This window comes from Macrobrachium rosenbergii, chromosome 10, assembly GCF_040412425.1.
Source record: "Macrobrachium rosenbergii isolate ZJJX-2024 chromosome 10, ASM4041242v1, whole genome shotgun sequence".
Classification (NCBI taxonomy): domain Eukaryota; kingdom Metazoa; phylum Arthropoda; class Malacostraca; order Decapoda; family Palaemonidae; genus Macrobrachium; species Macrobrachium rosenbergii.
In genome coordinates this window covers 6,084,437-6,108,436 of record NC_089750.1, presented here as the reverse complement: position 1 = coordinate 6,108,436, position 24,000 = coordinate 6,084,437, and the positions used below count along the sequence as shown (strand labels likewise).

Genomic DNA, 24,000 nt, shown 5'->3' with positions numbered 1-24,000 from the left:
ACGCAGACTGAGCCATATGCGCTATGATAACGGCTAAAGGCTGGTGCGCATGCGCTATGACAACGGTTGCAGACTGAGGCATATGGGCTATGATAATGGACAAATACTGAGGCATATGTGCTGTGATAACGGTTGCAGCCTGAGGCAGACGACCGTTGAGAAGGTTCTACACTGAGCCACATGCTAAAAAAAGCGATTATATATATATATATATATATATATATATATATATATATATATATATATATATATATATATATATATATATATATATATATATATATATAAATATATATATATATATATGCATATATATATATATATATATATATATATATATATATATATATTTATATATATATATATATACACACACACACACACACATATATAAATATGCTACTGACCAAGATGAGGATGAAATTCGGAAAGACGAATCACATTTTTGCGAATAAGAGTCCTTCCGAACATTCGGCATACGAGAAACACGACTAGAAATGTAAAATATTATGCATGACCACATATTCACAATTCGTCATCATCATCTCTTCCATCGCCGAGTGACGCAAAAGGGCTTTCATGTGTTTTGTCTTCCACAAATATCCACTCATCTCTGGTGGCCTTCGCTCTCATACTCCTCGTCAAGGAAGACCTATATTTTGTAAATCTTCTGAGCCCAACTGACAACATTCAGCAATCAAAATGTTTTATTTTCTCTACTGATTTCTTTTTCGGTTTTCCGTACACGCTCAGCATATTGACAAGGAAAATGATTCGCCATGCCATTATATAAAATTTTACTAAAACCTTATCCATATCCAACGTAGGAATACAGTTTCACTTCCGCCATCAGAATTCGGCCATTTATAACTTTTTAAAATCCCTCATTTGGGATGTCAACGGTCTTCCGTACTGCTATTTAACAAATGAACAACCCGTCAGCCATTTAGCGTTCTTAAGCTCAAGAGAGAGAGAGAGAGAGAGAGAGAGAGAGAGAGAGAGAGAGAGAGAGAGAGAGATAATAAAGAAGGGCGTGGCCTGAGATAAAGCAAGCTCACGGAGCGTCGGTGCAACGAGGGTACGGCCGTGAGAGATGGGGGGAGAGGAGAGGGGATAGGGAGGGAAAAGGGGGAGGGGAAGTATGACGGAATAGCCGCCACAGTGGTGCCGGACTAGAAGAAGTCTTTGCCCTCCCACCTCTCTCTCTCTCTCTCTCTCTCTCTCTCTCCCCTCTCCCCTCTTCCTCCTGGCCCTCTCTCTCTCTCTCTCTCTCTCTCTCTCCCCTCACATCTCTCAAGGGCGGCCCAAACAATGCACACATTCTTTCATACCGCGCCCGCCAGCTCGCTATACAATACCTCTCCCGCTAGAACACATCTCCCCTTGTCCTGCCCCGGGTTGCCAAACAAGAGACGGCCAAAAATCATGTGCGAGAGATATTCTCTCTCTCTCTCTCTCTCTCTCTCTCTCTCTCTCTCTCTCTCGTTTCTCATTTTGCAGTTGCCCATCCCTTCATAAATAAATTATAAGCAGCAGTTACTAGCTTTTGTTTCTTGTACAAGAATCTCTCTCTCTCTCTCTCTCTCGTTTTGGAGTTGCCCATCCCTTCATAAATTACAAGCAGCAGGTACTTGCTTTTGTTTCTTGTATGAGAACCTCTCTCTCTCTCATTTTGGAGCTACCCATCCCTACATAAATAAATTACAAGAAACAGTTACTAACTTTTGTTTCTTGTATGAGAAACTCTCTCTCTCTCTCTCTATTTATAGTTACCCATCCCTTCATAAATTTATAGTTACAAGAACTTTGTAGTTACCTATCCCTTCATAAATAAATTACAAGCAGCAGGTACTTGCTTTTGCTTCTTGAACGAGAAACTCTCAAACTCACTCTCTCTTTCTCTCTCTCTCTCTCTCTCTCACTTTATAGTTACCCATCCCTTCATAAATAAATTACAAGCAGCAGTTACTTGCTTTTGTTTATTACAAGCAACAGTTACTTGCTTTTGTTTATTACAAGCAACAGTTACTTGCTTTTGTTTCTTGTATGAGAAACTCTCTCTCTCTCTCTCTCTTCTCTCTCACACTTTACAGTTACCTATCCTTTTTGTTTAAATTACAAGCAGCAGGTACTTGCTTTTGTTTCTTGTACGACAAACTCTGTCTGTCTGTCTGTCTGTCTGTCTGTCTGTCTGTCTGTCTGTCTCTCTCTCTCTCTCTCTCTCTCTCTCTCTCTCTCTCATTTTGGAGTTACCCATCCCTTCATAAATTACAAGCAGCAGGTACCTACTTTGTTTCTTGAACGAGAAACTCTCAAACTCTCTCTCTCTCTCTCTTTCTCCAGATCTACCGCGTAGCGCAATCACGCAAGCAAGTGCCAGCCCTCACAACAGGGGCACGGGAGAGAGAGAAAGAGAGAGAGACAGAGAAAGAGAGAGAGAGAGAGAGAGAGAGAAAAAAAAAAGATCTCTTCGGAGATTAATTCCACTCGGCATAATTACTACCTGTCCGACAGCAACACGGGACTCGACAACGCTCTTCTTCATTCCGAAGGCATCAAAAGGATGTTACACACAGGACTGCTAGAGCAGCATCGCCGTACAGTAACGGTACACAACTCCGCTTGTTCTCTTTTTTTTCTCTTTCTCTCTTTTTAAAAGGCGGCCTTTAGCCCACCTTCCCTTTTCTTCTTTTGGCTAACCTGAATTCTGTCTATCTCCTCCTGGATGCTCGTGTACACACAGTAGCTTTGACTTGTCTTCCACCTGGTGGTGGTGGTATTATTATTATTATTATTATTATTATTATTATTATTATTATTATTATTATTATTATGTACATACACATAACAGTGGATTTGCTTTTCCATTTTAAGACTCATGCTACTATGGATATTTTTAAAATAATAATAATAATAATAATAATATTAATAATATTATTATTATTATTATTATTTGATTATTATTATTATTATTTGTACATATACATAACTGTGGGTTTGTTTCTCCATTTTAAGACTCATGCCACTATGGGTATTTTTATTATTATTATTATTATTATTATTATTATTATTATTATGAACATATACACAACTGTGTATATGTTTCTCCATTTAAAGACTCATGCTACTATGAGTATTATTATTATTATTATTATTATTATTATTATTATTATTATTATTATTATTATGATTATGAATTGAGCAGACTCTCAAAAGTTCGAGGTTTGATATCTGTCCACAAGAGAATACTGTAATTTTAATTTTACATCACTCTGACTACCAGCAGTAGCATAAACAGCAGCAGCCACAGGAACACTGTAGTAGTAGTAGCAGTAGTAGTAGTAGCAACAGTAGCAATAGAACCTTCAAGACTATATCAAAAGGAACTCCCACTTTGCAACATAATTATGCACAACAGCAACTAGAATTCTCCAGGCGAATTAACAAAAATGTCATTTCAAACAAACTAGTCACCACAGAAGGACAACTTCCAGTGGGAATAGTGGAAGTGAGGACACTTTCCAATTGAAAGAGTGGAGGTGTGGACAACTTCCACTACCAGTAGTTGAAGTGAGAAGTTGAAGCGACAACTTCCACTAACAACAGTTGAAGCGACAACAACTTCCACTACCAATAGTTGAAGCGACAACTTCCTCTACCAATAGCTGAACGACAACTTCCTCTACCAATAGTTGAAGCGACAACAACTTCCACTACCAATAGTTGAAGCGACAACAACTTCCACTACCAATAGTTGAAGCGACAACAACTTCCACTACCAATAGTTGAAGCGACAACAACTTCCACTATCAACAGCTGAAGTGAGAACAACTTCCACTACCAATATACGACAGAAATATATAGGGAAATGAGCATAAAGTCCAGTAGAAATGAGAGGAAATGAGACCATTTCTTTAGGAAATAAAGAAAATGAATACAACTCCCAACACGAATATAGGGGATGAGAGGAAAATGGCATTTGTAACAGAAAGCTAAAAATTTAAACTGTTCAAAATTGCCCAAAGACGAGGGGCGCCTTAGCTTCGAAAGTCCCTCTCCCTTCCCTCCTTACAATAAGGACTGGCCGATTACAAAACGGCTAAAAATAAAGAGCAAACGGGAACCCCGAAGGCGCAGCAGACACAATAACACAAGCGATGACTGACGCGGGGGCAACACATGACTACGCCGGCGGCAACAGCAGCAGAGTGTTCTCTTTGAAGAGAAGGGAGATGTTGCAATTTCTTTTTTTTTTTTTTTTTTTTTTTTGCGAAGTCCAGCGGGAAGAAGAGAATAAGTTATTGTTTTTGTTTTTGGGGGGGTAGAAGAAGTCCAGCGGGAAGAAGAGAATAAGTTATTGTTTTTTGAAATGGGGTAGTTTTTTTTTTTTTTTTTAGAAAGTCCAGCGGGAAGAAGAAAATGAATCCACAAGTTAAGTTTTTTTTTTTTTTTTAGAAGTCCAGGGAAGAAGAGGTTATGAGAAGTCCAGCGGGAAGAAGAGAATGGTTATTGTTTTTGTTTTTGTAAGTCCAGGGAAGAAGAGAATAAGTTATTGTTTTTGTTTTTGGGGGTAAAGTCCAATTTAATTGCTTTTTGTTTTTTGGGGTAGTTTTTTTTTTTTTTTTTGTAAGTCCAGCGGGAAGATGAGAATAAGTTATTGTTTTTGTTTTTTGGGGTAGTTTTTTTTTTTTTTTTTTTTTTTGCGAAGTCCAGCGGGAAGAAGAGAATAAGTTATTGTTTTTTGTTTTTTGGGGGGGTAGTTTTTTTTTTTTTTCGGAAGTCCAGCGGGAAGAAGAGAATAAGTTATTGTTTTTTGTTTTTTGGGGGGGTAGTTTTTTTTTTTTTTTTTATAAGTCCAGCGGGAAGAAGAGAATGTTATTGTTTTTACAAAACGGCAGGAAGAAGAATAAGTTATTGTTTTTGTTTTTGGGGGAGCAAGTCCAGCGGGAAGAAGGAAGGTCCAGCGGGAAGAAGAGAATAAGTTAATAAGTCCACGGGAAGAAGAGAATGTTATTGTTTTTTGTTTTTTGGGGGACGTCCAGGGGAAGAAGAGAATAAGTTATTGTTTTTGTTTTGGGGGTAGTTTTTTTTTTTTTTTTTTTGCGAAGTCCAGCGGGAAGAAGAGAATAAGTTATTGTTTTTTGTTTTTGGGGGGTAGTGTTTTTTTTTTTTTTTTTTTGAAGAAGAAGAGGTTATTGTTTTTTGTTTTGGGGATGCGAAGTCCAGCGGGAAGAAGAGAATAAGTTATTGTTTTTTGTTTTTTTTTTTTTTTTTTTTTGCGAAGTCCAGCGGGAAGAAGAGAGTCCAGCGGGAAGAAGAGAATAAGTTATTGTTTTTGTTTTTGGGGTAGTGTTTTTTTTTTTTTTTTTTTTTTGCGGAAGAAGAGAAGTCCAGCGGGAAGAAGAGAATAAGTTATTGTTTTTGTTTTTAGTGTTTTTTTTTTTTTTTTGAAGTCCAGCGGGAAGAAGGGTTATTGTTTTTTTTTTTGGGGGTTTTTTTTTTTTTTTTTTTTATGAAGTCCAGCGGGAAGAAGAGAATAAGTTATTGATCCAGTGGGGAAGAAGAGTTATTGTTTTTGTTTTTGGGGTTAGTGTTTTTTTTTTTTGCGAAGTCCAGGGGAAGAGGAATTGTTTTTTTCTTTCGAGAAGTTTTCTTTTTTTTTTTTGCAAAGTCCGACGGGCGGAAGAGGAGAATAACTTTTCTTGGTAGGGGGAAGTCCGACGGGGCGAGAAGAGAATAAGTTATTATTTTTTTTACCAAGTCCGACGGGGCGGAGTTTTTTTTTTTTTTGCTTGCTAAGTCCGAGAGGGCGGGAAGAGGAGAATAAGTTTTTTTTGGGGGGAGGGGGCGAAGTCCGACGGGACGGGAAGAGAAGAATATATATATATATATATATATATATATTTTTTGCGAAGTCCGGCGGGAACGTGAAAAGGAGAATAAGTTTTTTTTTGGCGAAGTCCGACGGGGCGGGAAAAGGATAGTTTTTTTTTTTCAACCTTCCATGAATAGCGACACTGAAGAGGAGGTGAGAGAGAAACGGTAAGATAACTAACTACAGAAGACAGCGACTGTGAATAAGAACAGAACAGCATGAAAGAATGAGGGGTCGGAGAAGTATTCACAATACAGAAGAGCAAATCTAAGAACACCCGGACGCAAATTCCTGAGATGTATGCTAGTATTACACCAGTCCCTCGTTTTTTTTTTTTTTTTTGCCATGCCCCTAGGTTAGGTTAAGGTTAGGTTAGGTCACATTTACTGACGTCCCGACTAATTTGGGAGTGGGGAAACATAATGAGATTATTTTTAAGTAAAATTCTATGGTTAGTTTTCGAGATATGGCGTCCCGCCTTTTTTTTTTTTAGGGAAAGGTCCCAGTACTCGGTTACGTCTCGGGAAAATGCTCCCCGGACAGGATAGATACAGTAATTTCGAGCCTCAGGAGGCCAGATTACCGAACAAAATGAAAACAAGAAAGAGAATACCTTAATAGAGAATGGCTCACGAAAATTTGATTCAAGAAGCAAAGAGATTAGAACATCCTCCTAAGAGTAGTCCCACAATAGTCGGAGATAGTAGTTACGGTAGTTTAGTTCTGCGCCATTCGAGATGATAACAGCCTACGAATGCAAAGTCATTAACGGATACAAAAGAACTGTGTCAGAGAATGAACGAATTTTCTTTGAGGTGAAAGATAAGAAATGTAGAATTTAGGCCAAAGACCAAGCACTGGGACCTATCAGGTCATTCAGCGCTGAAATGGATATTAACAGTACGAAGGCTTGAAGGGTGTAACAGAATGAATACCTCGCAGTTGCAACATGAAACAATTGTTAAAGAGAATGGAAAGTCAGACTGAAGAAAGAAAATAAGAACGGAGGTACAGTAAAGGAAACGGAAGAAGCTGCAGTTAGGAGCCGAAGGGACGCTGCAAAGAACCTTAATTAATGCCTACAGCGCACCACGTGAGGAGCCCAGAGGAAGTCGCTCTAGAATGGTCGAAACGAAAAAAAATGGCAGCCCAAGAGGGTGAAAAATAGTAGTAAGGACCTTCTCTGAAAATGAACTGGCTTGGTTAGGGGTCAAATCAATCAAAATAGCAGGTCTCGTGATCTAGACTGGAACCAGAAGAAAAGCGAGGTTAGGAACAACATGAGAAATGACCAGTTTGCTTTCCTTGCCTGTAGCAAAACAGAGAAATAACCAGTTCTACTTTAAATGATTTATTACATTACTGTTCATATGTAATCAGCCCACAAGGGCCACTGACTTGGAATTCAAGCTTCCAAAGAATATGGTGTACATTTGAAAGAAGGTACAGGAGACAGTAGAAATATTTAAAAAAAAGAGATCAGTTATTAGGAAAAATTAACAAATCAAGAAATAAAAAGGTAAAAATGTAAATTCTTGGTCCAAATAAGATGGGGCCAGGTCAGGTTCGGTTAACAAGAGAGAGAGAGAGAGAGAGAGAGAGAGAGAGAGAGAGAGAGAGAGAGAGAGAGACTACTGGAACCGAAAAATAAGGGAATTTTGGAGCTACAAGAGAAATAACTAGGTGTCCTGTACTAAAAGTAAACAAAAGGCAATAAATCATTATGAAACTGTTTATACCGGCAGACAAGCGCGATCAGAGTGCTAATACCTCGGGTGATAAACGGGTCTGCTTCAATTTACCCGACTCTCGACGACAAAGGCAACCGAGTAATAACCAGGTGTACTTAATCGCAAATGAAGCCTACAGACAAATGATTAAGTAGCCCTTAATTATAAACATGTTTTGTTAGCGCCTGCCCTGTGAGCCCACAGAGGCCCTGGAGGACCTTACTTTAAATTTATTTAAACTACAACCTGAATAAAGAAAGTGCTAAATGAGCTATTGAGAAATAAAAAGTTGAATAATGAGTACATGAGAAAGAACCAACGAATGATGAGCTACTGGAAAATAACAAAAGATGACAGAGCTACTGAGAAATGGCCAACTCTACTGTACATGATTAAAAGTCACAAGAACACAACTGCCCCAAAGATACAAAAGACAAATAACCAGCCCTACTACATTTTAAACAAGCCAGCGACTGACGAGCTCTATTTTAGGAAACAACCAGGTCTGCCGCACTGAAACCGAAACCATGGAAAAAGAAAATAAGAGGGCCACAAGAACCGAGAAGTCAGAGGGGAGGGCAATCGTAACCAGTTCTACTCCGCTTACACTGGAACCGGAGGAGAGTTGATAATAGTGACGCGTTGAAATCTTCGGCGGCTCTCAAAGGCTTCCCTGTGAGGACGTGACGGGGGACAAAAGGCCTTTTTTTTTTTTCCCCCTGACTCAAGATGCTGATACACCGTAGCTGATAAAGACATTCCAATCTGCTCGAAAGACAACAGAGGGTTCATTTTTTTGTTGGGTATTTATTTATTTTTTTTTTTTGCAATGAAGGTTTTCGAATGCTCTTCCAAAAAAAACGCGTCGATGATCAATCAGACATCACTCAGATTTCTACTAAATAACAATACTATAAGTAATAATAATAATATACGCCTAATATTCATTGGTAAATGATCTGAATGTTGTGGAAAAAGGAATGCATCGGATAAAAATCCTAAAATATAACTGGTTTTCTTTGTTTTGAAATCTTGACACATGACACCTCGAGAGAAAACTATTATTTACTTCAACTAACAAATACAGCTTGTTTACGTATTGAAATACAGATCTTCTGCATTGATTTGTACAGATTTTATATATAACTCATTCCCTTCAGTTTGAAATCTTGACGTATAACTAACTTTCTTTGAATGGAATCTATATATTACTGACCCTCTGAACAGACTGCACTACTGAACCTCTGAACAGACTGCACTACTGAACCTCTCAACAGACTGCACTACTGAACCTCTCAACAGACTGCAGACTGCATCTACTGAACCTCTCAACAGACTGCATCTACTAAACCTCTCGACATACTGCATCTGCTGAACCTCTCAATCAACAGCCTGCATCTACTGAACCTTTCAACAGACTGCATATACACTGCAGACTGCATCTACTGAACCTCTCAACAGACTGCATCTACTAAACTGAACCTCTCAATCAACAGCCTGCATCTACTGAACCTCTCAATCAACAGATTGAATCTACTGAACCTCTCAATCAACAGATTGAATCTACTGAACCTCTCAATCAACAGATTGAATCTACTGAACCTCTCAATCAACAGATTGAATCTACTGAACCTCTCAATCAAAAGACTGCATCTACTGAACCTCTCAGTCAAAAGACTGCATCTACTGAATCTCACAACAGACTGCATCTACTGAACCTCTCAATCAAAAGACTGCATCTACTGAATCTCACAACAGACTGCATCTACTGAACCTCTCAATCAAAAGACTGCATCTACTGAACCTCTCAATCAAAAGACTGCATCTACTGAACCTCTCAATCAAAAGACTGCATCTACTGAACCTCTCAATCAAAAGACTGCATCTACTGAATCTCACAACAGACTGCATCTACTGAACCTCTCAATCAAAAGACTGCATCTACTGAACCTCTCAATGAACCTCTAAATCAAAAGACTGCATCTACTGAACCTCTCAATCAAAAGACTGCATCTACTGAACCTCTCAATCAAAAGGCTGCATCTACTGAATCTCACAACAGACTGCATCTACTGAACCTCTCAATCAAAAGACTGCATCTACTGAACCTCTCAATCAAAAGGCTGCATCTACTGAACCTCTCAATCAAAAGGCTGCATCTACTGAACCTCTCAACAGACTGCATCTACTGGAAAGTGATTTGGCAGTAACTATTGTCCTGTTTTTTTTTTTTCAGAGAAAATCCCCTCTTCACACACACACACTTTTTAGGGGACGAATAGTGATTGAAATAGGTAAACTGTTTTCGCCAGTAGTCAACCCATCGTCAAGTAAACTTAGAACTGGAGAAAAAATAGAAAAAAAATTGAAGAATAAATTTTTCCAATGACACGCCACTCCACTAAGCTCTTGTCAAAGTTCTGATCATCACGCGAGAAAGAAGATTCCAATAAGTTGGGCTATAATTATCATCCTCTTATCGAGATCTCTTTTTTTTTCATTTCTCTCTCTCTCTCTCTTGCTTTAGCCTCTTGAGTCTACCACCGGATCCTAGCCATCGTAAAAAACGCATCGTCCTACAAGACAAATGGACACTGTTGTAGATGCTCAATAGAAGAAGAAGAAGAAGAAGAAGAAGAAGAAGAAGAAGAAGAAGAAGAAGAAGAAAGAAGAAGAAGAAGAAGAAGCTGGAGGAGGTAGTAGATAGTAACAGTGGTTTGAGTCTGGGGGAGGGGAGGGGAGGGATGCCCCTTGAGGGTCCTAAGGGTTGGCTGAGGACGCGATCCTACGCTGCCTGCTCCTCTTTTGTCCCGGGACGGGACAAGCACGCTATTGAAATCCATCGCCGGCACTTATAAATTACCGCCACTTTTATATCGGGGGGAAAACAACGGGTGTGGGTGTCCTGCCGGCCACGGCTTTTCAACAGCCCTGAGAGGAGGACGCCCTTCCTACCAACCCACCCACCCACCCGCTAGCCCGCCCGCCAAACACACACACATACACGCCCTCCTTTGAACACTCGGCTCCAATTCAATCTTCCTTTCTCAAGTTTGAAGCCTCTTCAACATCTCCCGAAAGCTCTTCAAAAGCACAAAAGGGGCATCGGGAGGTGGGGGTGGGGGGTTGAAGGAGGGAGGGGGGGGGTGACTGGGAGAGGGCCCTGGGGCACGGGCAAGCAAGCGAGCAAGCAAGGAGAGGCGATCTGGGACTCGAATCTAACTTCTGAGTAATAGACAAATGATATGTAGTTAAGGGGATGATCTAGAAGCAAGAGCCCGTGTTGGCAAATGGGTATTTTTTTTTTTATCTTGAAACGAAATAAACAAAAGATAAATATAATATAATTACATATATTATTACATAAATATAATATAATTACATTAAATTTTAAAATCATGAGTACTGGAGCACCGTCGAAGAAGCGTTTGAGTTTTTCTTTATTGTCTTACCTACAGCATCCGTTTATAAAATAGTTTTTATTGTACATAAATACAAAGGCGGCTCCAAAGCCATGGAAGTATTATGCAAATGAGTTATTTTGGGCTGATGGACCGAAAGAGGGTCTCCAAAAACTGGCCTGAATGACGAACTATGTTGCATTCTGAGAACACCAATACTGCTGCTCTTCTTAAGACACTTTTCAGTTCAGGTGAATGTGAGCTAAATCAGGCAAAGAACTTCTTTTACTGAAAAAAAAAAATATATATATATATATATATATATATATATATATATATATATATATATATATATATATATATATATATATATATATATATATACATATATATACATATAATTTAGGCCAAAGCCACAAGTATTTAATCCAACCTACAAGCAGCTGTGGACTATGAAATTGTTTCCAGTAAGAAGGTTTGAAAGGAGTAACAGAAGGAAAATCTCGCAGTTGCACTACGAATCAACTGTTAGGAAAGGGTGGAGAGTCAGATAGAAGAATGTGAACATGAATGGAGGTACAGTAAAAGGAATGAAAGAGGTTGCAGCTAGGAGCCGAAGGGACGCTGCAAAGACTCTTAAGTAAGGCCTACAGTGCATCACGTAAGGTGCACTGATGGCGCTACCCCCCACAGAGTTCTTTTTATATATAGGCCTACGTTCTTAATTTGATCTTAAAAATCCAATAATTCATAATGCTCCTGTCTTATAATCGTTTTACTCTAACAATCATAATAAACAACAATGACACACTGCCTTGAATCATAACAATACCCTACAACCTAGTTATAAGCAAGATACCTTGGTTATAACAGCTACCCGAAACAAACAGCGAACCCCAAAATTTCAAATGTCAAAAAATATTCACCAACACCTTAATTATTATTATTATTATTATTATTATTATTATTATTATTATTATTATTATTATTATTATTATTATTATTATTTCAATTAATAAAGAAGATGAACCCTATTCATATGGAACAATCCCAACTGGCCAGGGCTACTGACTTGAAACAAAGGCTTCCAGAAAGAACAGCGTGTGTTCATTCGAAAGTGAGCAGAAGGTGCATGGGAAATAAATCTTTTGAAAGAGTGGATTATCAAATTAATTATTAGAAAAACAACGGGCGAAATAATTATCCAATTAATAAATGAATACTAAGTGAGTAAGTAAAGCTAACCTGAGAATACTTAACCCTTCCACTTTGGATACCATCCCAACTGGCCATCCCCCTCCCTCCTACATACCATAAAAAAACAGACACAAAAAAAAAATCACGAGAACAAAGGTTTACCTCACAGAATCTCGCATGCAACTCGAGCGTGTCTGAATTGAATTGCGCAGCAATACAGTGTGCATCTGACTGGCTCTAGTATTGTAGCATACGCATGCAGGCAAATAACTCTTATCTTTTGTACCACAAAAGTACTCAGTCAAATGTCCCTGTCTTCCATCAAATTAATAATATTCGGACAACTGGCTCAATCTTGTAACTGGCGAAATAATCAAGTCTTCTAACTTGAGAATACTTAATCTTGTAAAGGGCGAAATAATCTAGTCTTCTAACTTGAGAATACTTAATCTTGTAACGGATTTAAAGAATGCTCAATCTAGTCTTCTAACTTGAGAATACTTAATCTTGCAACGGACGAAATAGTCTAGTCTTCTAACTTGAGAATACTTAATCTTGTAAAAGTCTTTTAACTTGAAATAATCTAGTCTTCTAACTTGAGAATACTTAATCTTGTAACGGACGAAATATTCTAGTCTTCTAACTTGAGAATATTTAATCTTGTAACTGGCAAAATAATCAAGTCTTCTAACTTGTAAAAGGCGAAATAAGAATACTTAACCTTTGAAATAATAGGCTTGAGAATAAATAATCGAAATAATTAGTCTTCTTGAGAATAACTTGAGAAATAATACGTAATCTTGAGAATACTTAATCTTGTAACGGGCGAAACATTCTAATCTTCTAACTTGAGAACACTTTATCTTGTCAAAGGCAAAATCATCTAGTCTTTTAACTTGAGAATAGTCAATCTTGTAACCGGCGAAATATTCTAGTATTCTAACTTGAGAATACTTAATCTTTTAACGGACAAAATAATCTAGTCTTCTAACTTGAGAACACTTGAAAAGTATCTTAGTTTTGTATCATACCAATGTATATCCATTTAGCAACATCCATGAAAGGAAGACTCAGCCAGTTGGTCTAGTTTTCTTTCAAACAAGTGCCATGGGCTTCCTATCTTCCAAATACTGATTGGTAAAGAAACTCAGTGACTCTGAACGGGTTGATCGTAAGGTTGATGCCAACACCTTTGTTGGGGGGGGGGAGTAAAAAATGCGCCTTAGCTTCTTCGGCGCAATCGAGTTTTCTGTACAGCTGCTACAGCGTATAATCAAGGCCACCAAAAATAGATCTATCTTTAGGTGGTCTCGGTAAAATGTTGTGTGAGCCGTGGCCCATTCAACTTTAACCATGGCCAGGTGGTGGCCTATCCTACATCGTTGCCAGAAGCACGATCATGGCTAACTTAAACCTTAAATGAAATAAAAACTACTGAGGCTAGAGGGCTGCAATTTGGTATGTTTGATGATTGGAGGGTGGATGATCAACACAACAATCTGCAGCCCTCTAGCCTTAGTTGTTTTCAAGGTCTGAGGGCGGACAGAAAAAGTGCGGACAGAAAAATGTGCGAACAGAAAAAGCGCAGGCGGAAAGCTAAGCTGGTACAACAGTTTTCTTTTACAGAAGACTAAAAAAAGGGTCAAATGAACTTGCAACAAGCAAAAAGTCAGATGCAAGCATCAATAATCACACAGAGTCCTCACAGCAACATGCTGTCGAATAAATGCCATTGAAAAATGTGCATAAAATACTGGACTATTGAGAATTAAAATAATAAAATTATCCATAACCACAGGTTGTCAAGCCTAACGTTAAACAAACCAATAATAGCTTATTTATGGATTCAGTCTAATCAACCTTTATGGATTAAAACCAATCAACCAGATTGGATTAAATCTAATTATATTTCATTAACTTGGGCCGATACCTCAAATCAAATTGTATCACAGAAAATATATCTGATCAGTCAGTGTTGCATACGTAACTCGAAAATCAATTTGCATCAATGTTAATCAACGCAAAAACCAATGAGTAAGAATCTACGTTAATCACGACTTACAAAATACATGAATTAACGTTAGTCACATGAAGTACACACAATTCAATAGAACAAGGGCTAATTGCGACTCAGAAACAAGACGAGGTAACAACGTTAATCCAATGAACAGAAAATTATTAGAAGTTATACAAATGATCCAAAATTATCAGCTAAGAATTAATAAAAAAAAAATACGATGACTCAAAAAAGTCAAGGTTAATCTGGCAACTAACAAAATAAAATCTATGAGAATCTGACACAAAAGTTAAGTTAACATCGGCTTTTTCCGATTTCAGAATGCTTGGTGACAGATGGACTCTTTCACACCAAACCTGACTGAAAATGGACAGGAAGCAACCAGCATATAGGCTATATATATATATATATATATATATATATATATATATATATATATATATATATATATATATATATATATATATATATATATAATGTACAGTACTGTATATATATTCACAGAGCAGAATCAACAAATACGTGAAACCTAAACGTTGAAAGTGCTCTCTTTACGTCGACAGGCCTCCTCTCGTTTCAAAAAGTAGGAAAAAATTTCTTTAGAGACCAACCATGTCGTTTCTCGTATATGAAATCAATGTGTGCGTGTGTGTGTGTGTCACAGAGAGAGAGAGAGAAAGAGAGAGAGAGAGAGAGAGAGAGAGAGAGAGAGAGAGAGAGAGAGAGGAGGGAGAGGGAGATAGGGGAATCCATCGACTAAGTAAGACAACCAATTTAACATTCGCGACACAAATCTTAAATTGCTCACGAGAGTAACTGATCAATAAGTACTGCTCGCACTTACTTCATTCCTATGAATGACAAGCCGCGAACTGTCACGCAATGTAAAAGCTGCTGTGAGAGTTTACAAAACACGTGTCGGAGAACCTAGTTGCTGAATAGAACAGAACAGAATATGCAATTTAGGCTAGAGGCCAAGCGCTGGGACCTGTGTGGTCATTCAGCGCTAAAAGGAAAACTGAGAGTAAAAGGTCACAAAGGTGCAGCAGGAAGAAAACCTTGCAGTTGCACTATGAAACAATTGTTAGAAGAGGCAGGAAAGTAAGATGGAAGAAAGAATATGAAAGGAGGTACAGTAAAAGGAATGAAAGGGGTCGACCTTGCACAAAAGGCAATAAATCGTAACGAGGCAGGAAAACCACCGGTATGGTATTAATAACAAGAAATCACGCACGCTTAGCAATGCTGTTATTCCCACAACTGCTGAACATAAATTAAAAGAACTGTTCTCACAGTCAAAGTGTAAGAAGTGGCAACAGCACACCGTTTTAATTAACTTAAAACGTATGAACATACACCCTTTAGGACCTAACCGTTAATTAGATATTTTCTGGATGTGAAATCTTAATTCTGTCTTAATTTCTGTGTTTTATTTTCAGTTTCATGCATTGTTTTTTCGGTAACTTAAAACTTTTTACGTGAAGGTGGGTCAGTTAAGCTAATAGTGCTTTCGGCTATCTACAAAAGTAGATAAGGGTTGCAACAATGGAGTAGATGAGGGTTGTAGAATGGGGTAGATGGGGTCAGCAAGAGTAGATGGGGTTGTAGAATGGGGTACGTGGAGACTACAGGAGTAGACAGTTGCAGAATGGAGTAGATGGGAGTACCAATAGTAGGTAGTGGTTGTAGAATGGGGTAGATGGAACACCAATAGATAGTGGTTGTAGAATGGGGTAGATGTGGACACCAAGAGTAGATATCAGTTGTAGAATGGGGTAGCTGGAGCACAAATTGTAGATATGGGTTGTAGAATGGAATTAATGGGGGCACCAGTAGCAGTGGTTGTAGAATGGAGTAGATGGGGTCACCATGAGTAGATATGGGTTGTAGAATGGAGCAGATGGGGGCATTAAGAGTAGATAGTAGTTGTAGAATGGGGTAGATGGAGTACCAACAGCAGATATTGGTTGTAGAATGGAGTAGATGAGGGCACCAAGAGTAGAAGGGAGTAGGGGTTGTAAAATGGGGTAGATGGGGGCACCAAGAGTAGATACGGCTCGTAGAATGGGGGGAGATACGTTCACCGAGAGTAAATAAGGGATGTAGAACGAAGTAGGCGGAACGACATCTTAGCAACTCTGCAACTACAAAACAATCAGCCGAAGCAGCAACTGCCTTCTCGCACGGGACACTTTGCAATCGATGCTGTCATCGATGAGAAGACTTGGGACGCAATTAGTGGGCAGAACCGGAAGGCAAACTTGTTCACGGACCGCACTCAATTAGAGGGGCAGGCATTTAGTATGTCTGGCTATATCTTATCTATTGAACTATGTCAGTAATGCTATTGTAAATATATATATATATATATATATATATATATATATATATATATATATATATATATATATATATATATATATATAATTCGCTCATTTGCCAGAAGAGTGACACAATTCAAAAAATGTGTTTTTCGAGTTATTGATACCAGCAAATAGCCCGTTCTTTGTCCCACATTGTGGTAAAAACGTCTTATTTGTATTTGTAATACTAACCGCTAGAGGGCACGACATGTCACTATTACACTATAGAGAGTTTTAGACTTTAAATTGCTTCTCCTGAAAACAGCAATTTTTGAGTTATGTCACCCTCCTGGAAAACAGAGCGATATATATAGAATATATATATATATATATATATATATATATATATATATATATATATATATATATATATATATGTTTTAGACTTTAAATTGCTTCTCCTGAAAACAGCAATTTTTGAGTTATGTCAGGGATATATATATACATATAAATATATATATATATATATATATATATATATATATATATATATATATATATGTATATATATATACAGTAATGCGATTGTAGGGTTTTAGTCAATATATACAAATAAAAATATATATATATTATATATATAAAACAATAAATTATGACACGTAAAAGTTATCATGTGAACACTGCCAAGTTGACAGAGAGAGAGAGAGAGAGAGAGAGAGAGAGAGAGAGAGAGAGAGAGAGAGAGAGAGAGAGAGAGAGAGAGAGAGAGAGAGAGAGAACCGAACCATATAACTGAACCTAATCAAATCTTGTTAACTTCAAAAAATTTTTCATTTTGTCACTTTTCCAAACCCCAATTTTTTTCTTGTACTTTTATTGCTTCCATTTTTATGTCAATCCTCTTTGATGTTTTCCTTTTGTCAGATAATCAACCAGACTTTGTCTTCCTTCACTACAATTGATACCTAGCAATTTCCACATTTAATATTTTCAATCTGAATGCGTCAGATTTCTCCGTCATTTTTTATCGTTAGTTAAGATTTTCTCATCGTATTTCTAATCCTTTTTCATAGGGCTGCTAATGACAATAACATTATTGAACTGGATATAGAATTTAGGCCAAAGGCCAAGCACTGGGACCAATGAGGTCATTCAGTGCTGAAACGGAAAATAAAAAGTAAAAAGGTTTTAAAGGCGTAACAGGAGGAAAGCCTCGCAGTTGCACTATGAATCAACTGTTAGGAGAGGGTGGAAAGTCAGATGGAAGAAAGAGAATATAAAAGGAGGTACAGTAAAAGGAACGAAAGGGGGTTGCAGCTAGGGGGCCGAAGGCACGCTGCAAAGAACCTTAAGTAATGCCTACAGTGCACCGCATGAGACGCACTGACGGCACTACCCCCCCGCCCCAACAGGGAGACAATAACATTACGGAAACGTTAAAATAAACATGCTTGTATTCATGGCAGACATTAGTATAGATAAATAAACAAAAAACAATGCAAATATCATTCACAATCCAAAATGCACCCATATAGGCTACTGACGAAATATATGACCATGTATGCACAAGACTGACTCAGTCTAGTTTTGCGTGTCTGTGTCATACCGGATCTGAAAGTCTTTTCTTACCTTTATTTATAAAGCTACGATACCTTAACAGGGAGAAGTTATCTTTTTAGTTTTCTGTAAAAGAAAACTATTGTTCCGGCTTCGTCTGTCCGTCCGCACTTTTTTCTGTCCGCCCTCAGATCTTAAAAACTACTGAGGCTAGAGGCTACAAATTGGTATGTTGATCATCCACCCTCCAATCATCAAACATACCAAATTGCAACCGTCTAGCCTCAGTAGTCTTTATTCTATTTAAGGTTAAAGTTAGCCATAATGGTGCGTCTGGCAACGATATAGGACAGGCCACCACCGGGTGGTGATTCAAGTTTCATGGGCCGCGGCTCATACCGCATTATACAGAGACCACCGAAGGACAGATCTATTTTCTGTGGCCTTGATTACACGCTGTACAGTAAACTCCACTGCGCCGAAGAAACTTCGGCGCATTTTTTACTTGTTTCTTTATGACATACATAAAACAACTGGCATTGTTCTTCAGATTTTCTGACTTCTAGTTTTCCGTTTTTGTATACGACAAATCAATAGATAATGTTCACCTATGTATAGTATACGCTAAATATGCGTGCGTACCGTCGACCAGTTCATGAGAGAGAGAGAGAGAGAGAGAGAGAGAGAGAGAGAGAGAGAGAGAGAGAGAGCGAGATTTTAATGGTTTCAGAATCTAGTTCAGACCAACGAACACCAGCTCTGAAGATCGTGACAAATATTATTCGATACAGCGAAAGACACTGCAAATACCTTGACAGAATTACTCACAGAGGGAATTCTTACAAAAAAACACCATCTGGACTATTCAAACGATTAAAACCTGATTGTCACCGAGAGGGATCCATAAAATCAAATTAAATCATTTCGAAGACAGTTAATTGTATTTACTATAACTGGATTATGAAAAACTATTTCGTTTGAAAATGATCAGGTTTTGCAATATTTGAATGACTACAGTACTTTTTATTGGGGAAGGTCTGGGGGTGGGGACGCTGACGGTAAATTTCCACAACCGAAATCACTGAACTGGTTAGTGATATTGGCTGTGAACATTTACCGTCAGCTCAAAAAAATAAATAAATAAATAAAATAAAATAAAAACCATTAAGTTACTCACATACAGTATATTCCTAATTATAAATGTACACACTGTCAATCAATACGACTGTGGTCAGAGTCTTAAGTGATGGGTTTAAAACATGAATATCAATCAGCGTAATACAATCAGCAAGTTATCAAAAAAAAAAAAAAAAAAAAAAAAAAAAAAAAAAAAAAAAAAAAAAAAAACTTGGTCGTCATTTATAGCTATACAATACAGCCACCAATGCAAGGTCACAGTTACTGCAAGCTATGCATTATATGATGGAATGCAGAGCGAAATTACAGAAATTGCAAGATATTCAGTATCACAGGCCAAGAGAAACTATAACTGATATTTTCTAGCCTCGCAACAACTTTAAACCTATCAAAAGAAGAGACAGAATCGTGATAGCAACACCTAACAAAAACTACAGAACAAAGGCAGTGGCAAGCAAACCACACAGAACAGAACGCAAACGATGATCACAACAACTTGGAAAAACAGCTTTGGAAGCAAAGAGACTACAACTACTTTGAACAACAACTTTAAATACAACAGAACAAAAGCATTTGCAAACCGCACAGGACCGGACACAGACGATACACTGCGACAACTATGAACAGCAAATTTAAAATCAACAGAACAACAGCAATTGCAAACCATACAGAACAGAACACAACCGAGAGACAACAACAACTTTGAACAACTGCAAAAACAACAGAACAAAACCAATTGCAATCCACACAGAACAGAACACAAACTACAGACTACGAGAGCTTCGAACAACAACTTTTAAAAACAGAAAAAAGCATCTGTAAACCATGCAGAACAGAACACAAACGAGAGACAACAACAACTTAGAACAACAGAACTACAGCAACTGCACACCACACAGAACAGAACACAGAAAGACTACTACAACTCAGAACAACTGCTGGCCAATCGCAACAGAGAGCAAATGGCGCCCGCACAACAACTGCAAGCTCGCTTGTACAGAATAGCCCAGCGTGGCTTTTGCGTTTGTTTTGCTGGTGTTTGAAGTGGGATTTATGAATGTTTGCTTTGAGGGCTTCCCCACGCACATTATAGCTTAGCCTCCCTTATTCTCTCTCTCTCTCTCTCCGTCTTTCTCTCTCTACACTGCGTCAGGAAGTGCGCCAGACCGGAGAAATTTGCAGCGCTTTGATAGCAATAAGCGTCTTCGTGTGTGTAATCTAACTGATCTCGCCCGGAGCAGAAACATCAGCAGACGTTATGTATGAACTGACGAGAGTATACATGCTCATACCACAACCATACTATGTTAAGAACTGACGAGAGTATGCATGCTCATACCACAAGCATACTATGTTAAGAACTGACGCGAGTATACATGCTCATACCTCCAGCATACTTTATGATGCTGCAAAGACCCTTACGTAATGCCTACAGTGCACCACGCGAGGTGCACTGACGGCACTGCCCCGCTACGGGAGCCTTGTGTATATTATGTTTGTTTTCATCTCCCAGAGGCTGGAACTTTCGCCATGTTTAGTGCAAGCCCCTCTAGGGGGATACTCGTAGAAAAATAAAAAAGGCAAATTTCTCAAAGTATCTCACCTCTACTGCATCACATACACCCATTTCTATATTTAGTGAAATAAAAATACATTAAAAAACGGTATCTTTGTGCGTCCGTCCACTCTACGTTAGCCAAAAAAAAAAAAAAAGAAACTACTGGGGCAAACATAAAATATATGTGTGCATACGTATCATTTATATACAGCCATTTCTATATTGTTTATTAAAAAAAACTGTAGCAATAAACGGTATCTTTGTGCGGCCGTCTACCTTGCGTTTGCAACCCCCAAAAAACCTACTGTGCCAAACATAAAATATATGTATATATACTGTATTATATACACCCATTTCCATATTTAGTGAAAAAATTATAATAAACGGTATCTTTGTGGCCCTCTCCCCCCCAAAAAAAATAAATACTGGGCCAAACATGAAATATGTTATATACTGTATTATATACATCCATTTCCATATTGTTTAGTAAAAAAAAAAAAACATAATAAAAGGTATCTTTGTGCTCCCCACCCTCCCAAAAAACTACTGGGCCAAACATGAAATATATATGTATATACTGTATATATTATATACACCTATTTCCATATTGTTTAGTAAAAAATTTATAATTACAAACGGTATCTTCGTGCCCCCAAAAAAAAAAAAAAAAAAACTACTGGGCCAAACGTAAAACATTTCCACATTGTTCGGTAAAAAAAAAGTCATAATAAACGGTATCTTTGTGCTCCCCATCCCCCCCAAAAAACTGCTGGGCCAAACATGAAATATATGTGTACATACTGTATTATATACACCCATTTCCATATTGTTTAGTAAAAAAAATTTATAATAATAAACGGTATCGTCGTGGCCCACCCGAAATAAAACTACTGAGCCAAACATAAAATACAAAGTGTGTATCGAAAGGAGAGAAAAAAAAAAAAAAAAATCCTCAACCCAGAACGAAAAAGAAAAAAAAAATCCCTACCTCGTCGGAGAGAGTGTAGGTGCCCTTGAGTATCTTCTTGTAGAGACGAACTCTGTTCTCGTCGAAGAACGGAAAATCCCCCCGGAGGAGGATGTAGGTGATGACGCCCACCGCCCACAAGTCCACGGCGTGGGTGTACTGACGGCGGGCCACAATTTCGGGCGCCACGTATTCGGGCGTCCCGCAGATTGTACTCATGAGGACATCGTCGGCTGACCTGGTCGGTTAAAAAGGAAAGTGATCATTATTTTATGCTAAAGACGCCACCATCTCTGCATGCATGCAATGTTATGATTATTGTTTACTCACTAACAAGGAAACGGCTACAACAACTATTAAACAAAACATGAATTAAATGTAATGAGGTCTTTTCTTTTTATTGTTTTCTTCGTTACCAATGTAAAGAGGTTTATTATCGTTATCTTTGTAATGTTTGTTATAGTAAAGTAAAGTTTTGTTGCTTCTTCCCATTTGAATTAGTTTATATTTCCTTTATAGTTGCTTTATCGTTTCTGGCTTTGTTTGTTGTTTGTTATTAGAGTCTCAGGAGGCTTAGGAAGACACAGTGCAGCTTTCTTACTTCATTAACACACTAGTAAACTTATACAGTGTATATAAAGTTAGTAGCACGACTACGAATCGAAGTATGAGCCTTTCTTCTTAACCCACAACTGGTGAGGCTCTCGACCTCACTCCGCTAAGGCTCTCCAATCTTCTATCTCATTTCTTTCTCTCTTTTATAATTACGCTATTCCTAACTAATATTCTCCTAGCTATCATTACATAAAATCAACACTAAAACACTTTTTCAAAACTGTCAAATTAACTTTAAATATACTGCAATGTAAGAATACTTATAGTATACGCATACATACAATATACTCATACGTATTTTAAAATCACATAATACACTGAATTCGATTAAACTACCCTAAAAACTTAAACATTTAAAACCATTCAGTGAACTGCATGAAAAATTAAGAAAATCGCATAAGATTTTTCTTCCAAATATACAGCAGGGCTTTCCACAACAGGAAAATATATACTGTTTAAAAAGTCAGGCACGTGCCCGGACTACTAACGACAATCAGATACAGCAAACTTCCTCTAGTGGCAAAAGCTATGTTGCAATAACTCTAGAGACATTAATGTTTTCTTTCTCGGAAAAAAAACCCGGTTCGCCTTGACTGGTTGACCAGATTCCTGGGGTCCACATCATTTTCGGGGTACCTTTGGGCAAGGGTTCACGCTGGCCTGGCATAAGGCCTCCTTAACCTAACCCGACTACCAACCACCTGAATCCACGCCCAAAACTCCAACCCATGCGAAATTCCATTCAACAGTTTACTGGTGGGCGTGAATCTTTAAAAATCTTCATTGAAGTTGATCAGTGTTCAAGTGATCCTGCCAACGCAGACTACTAACAGACTCTAAAGCCCCTTCTTGGCGAACGATAATTTTTACTATTTCTATTCAGGAGATGAACCCTATTCATACGGAACCAGCCCACAAGGGCCACTGACTTAAAATTCAAACATCCAAAGAATGTGGAGAACATTTAAAAGAAGGTACAGGAGATAGTAGGAAATATAGAAAAAAAAAGAGATCAGTTATTAGGAAAATTAACAAAATAAGAAATAAAAAGGTAAAAATGTAAATTCTTGGTCCAATAAAGATGGGGCCAGGTCAGGTTCGGTTAACGAGAGAGAGAGAGAGAGAGAGAGAGAGAGAGAGAGAGAGAGAGAGAGAGAGATGGATACTCTTGCTTCCCTACAGATCCTATTTATTTAATAGCAATATTCTTCAATATGTGTGTCTGAGAGAGAGAGAGAGAGAGAAAATGTCATGTGTCAAGGAAACTTACCTCTCTGCTGACATAATTTACTAACAATACTCTTCAATGTGTGAGAGAGAGAGAGAGAGAGAGAGAGAGAGAGAGAGAGAGAGAGCGGAAACCCCAGACGTTTTAAGAAGAAAATGTACACATAACAGAGTCAGTTCTGCCTCACAACACATATAATTTACCAACAATTTCTCACAGACACACAAACAGAGAGAGAGAGAGAGAGAGAGAGAGAGAGATTATGTCACGTAAAATGGGAACTCTTACTTCCCTACACATATCATTTACTATAACAATACTCTTCAGTGTGTGTGTGTGTGTGTGTGTAGAGAGAGAGAGAGAGAGAGAGAGAGAGAGAGAGAGAGAGAGAGAGAGAGAGAGAGAGAGAGAGAGT

The 24,000-nt window shown here is 38.1% G+C and overlaps 1 protein-coding gene across 2 annotated transcripts in view; it reads right to left on the bottom strand.

Annotated features, from left to right (window-relative positions):
• LOC136842453 (serine/threonine-protein kinase H1 homolog) overlaps window positions 1-24,000 on the bottom strand; it is an 88,722-nt gene that overhangs the window by 37,733 nt on the left and 26,989 nt on the right. For both annotated transcript variants that reach the window (XM_067109807.1, XM_067109808.1), the window contains exon 2: window positions 21,764-21,980. In XM_067109807.1, coding sequence (XP_066965908.1) covers window positions 21,764-21,980 — 217 coding nt within the window. The remainder of the gene's footprint in view (window positions 1-21,763; window positions 21,981-24,000) is intronic.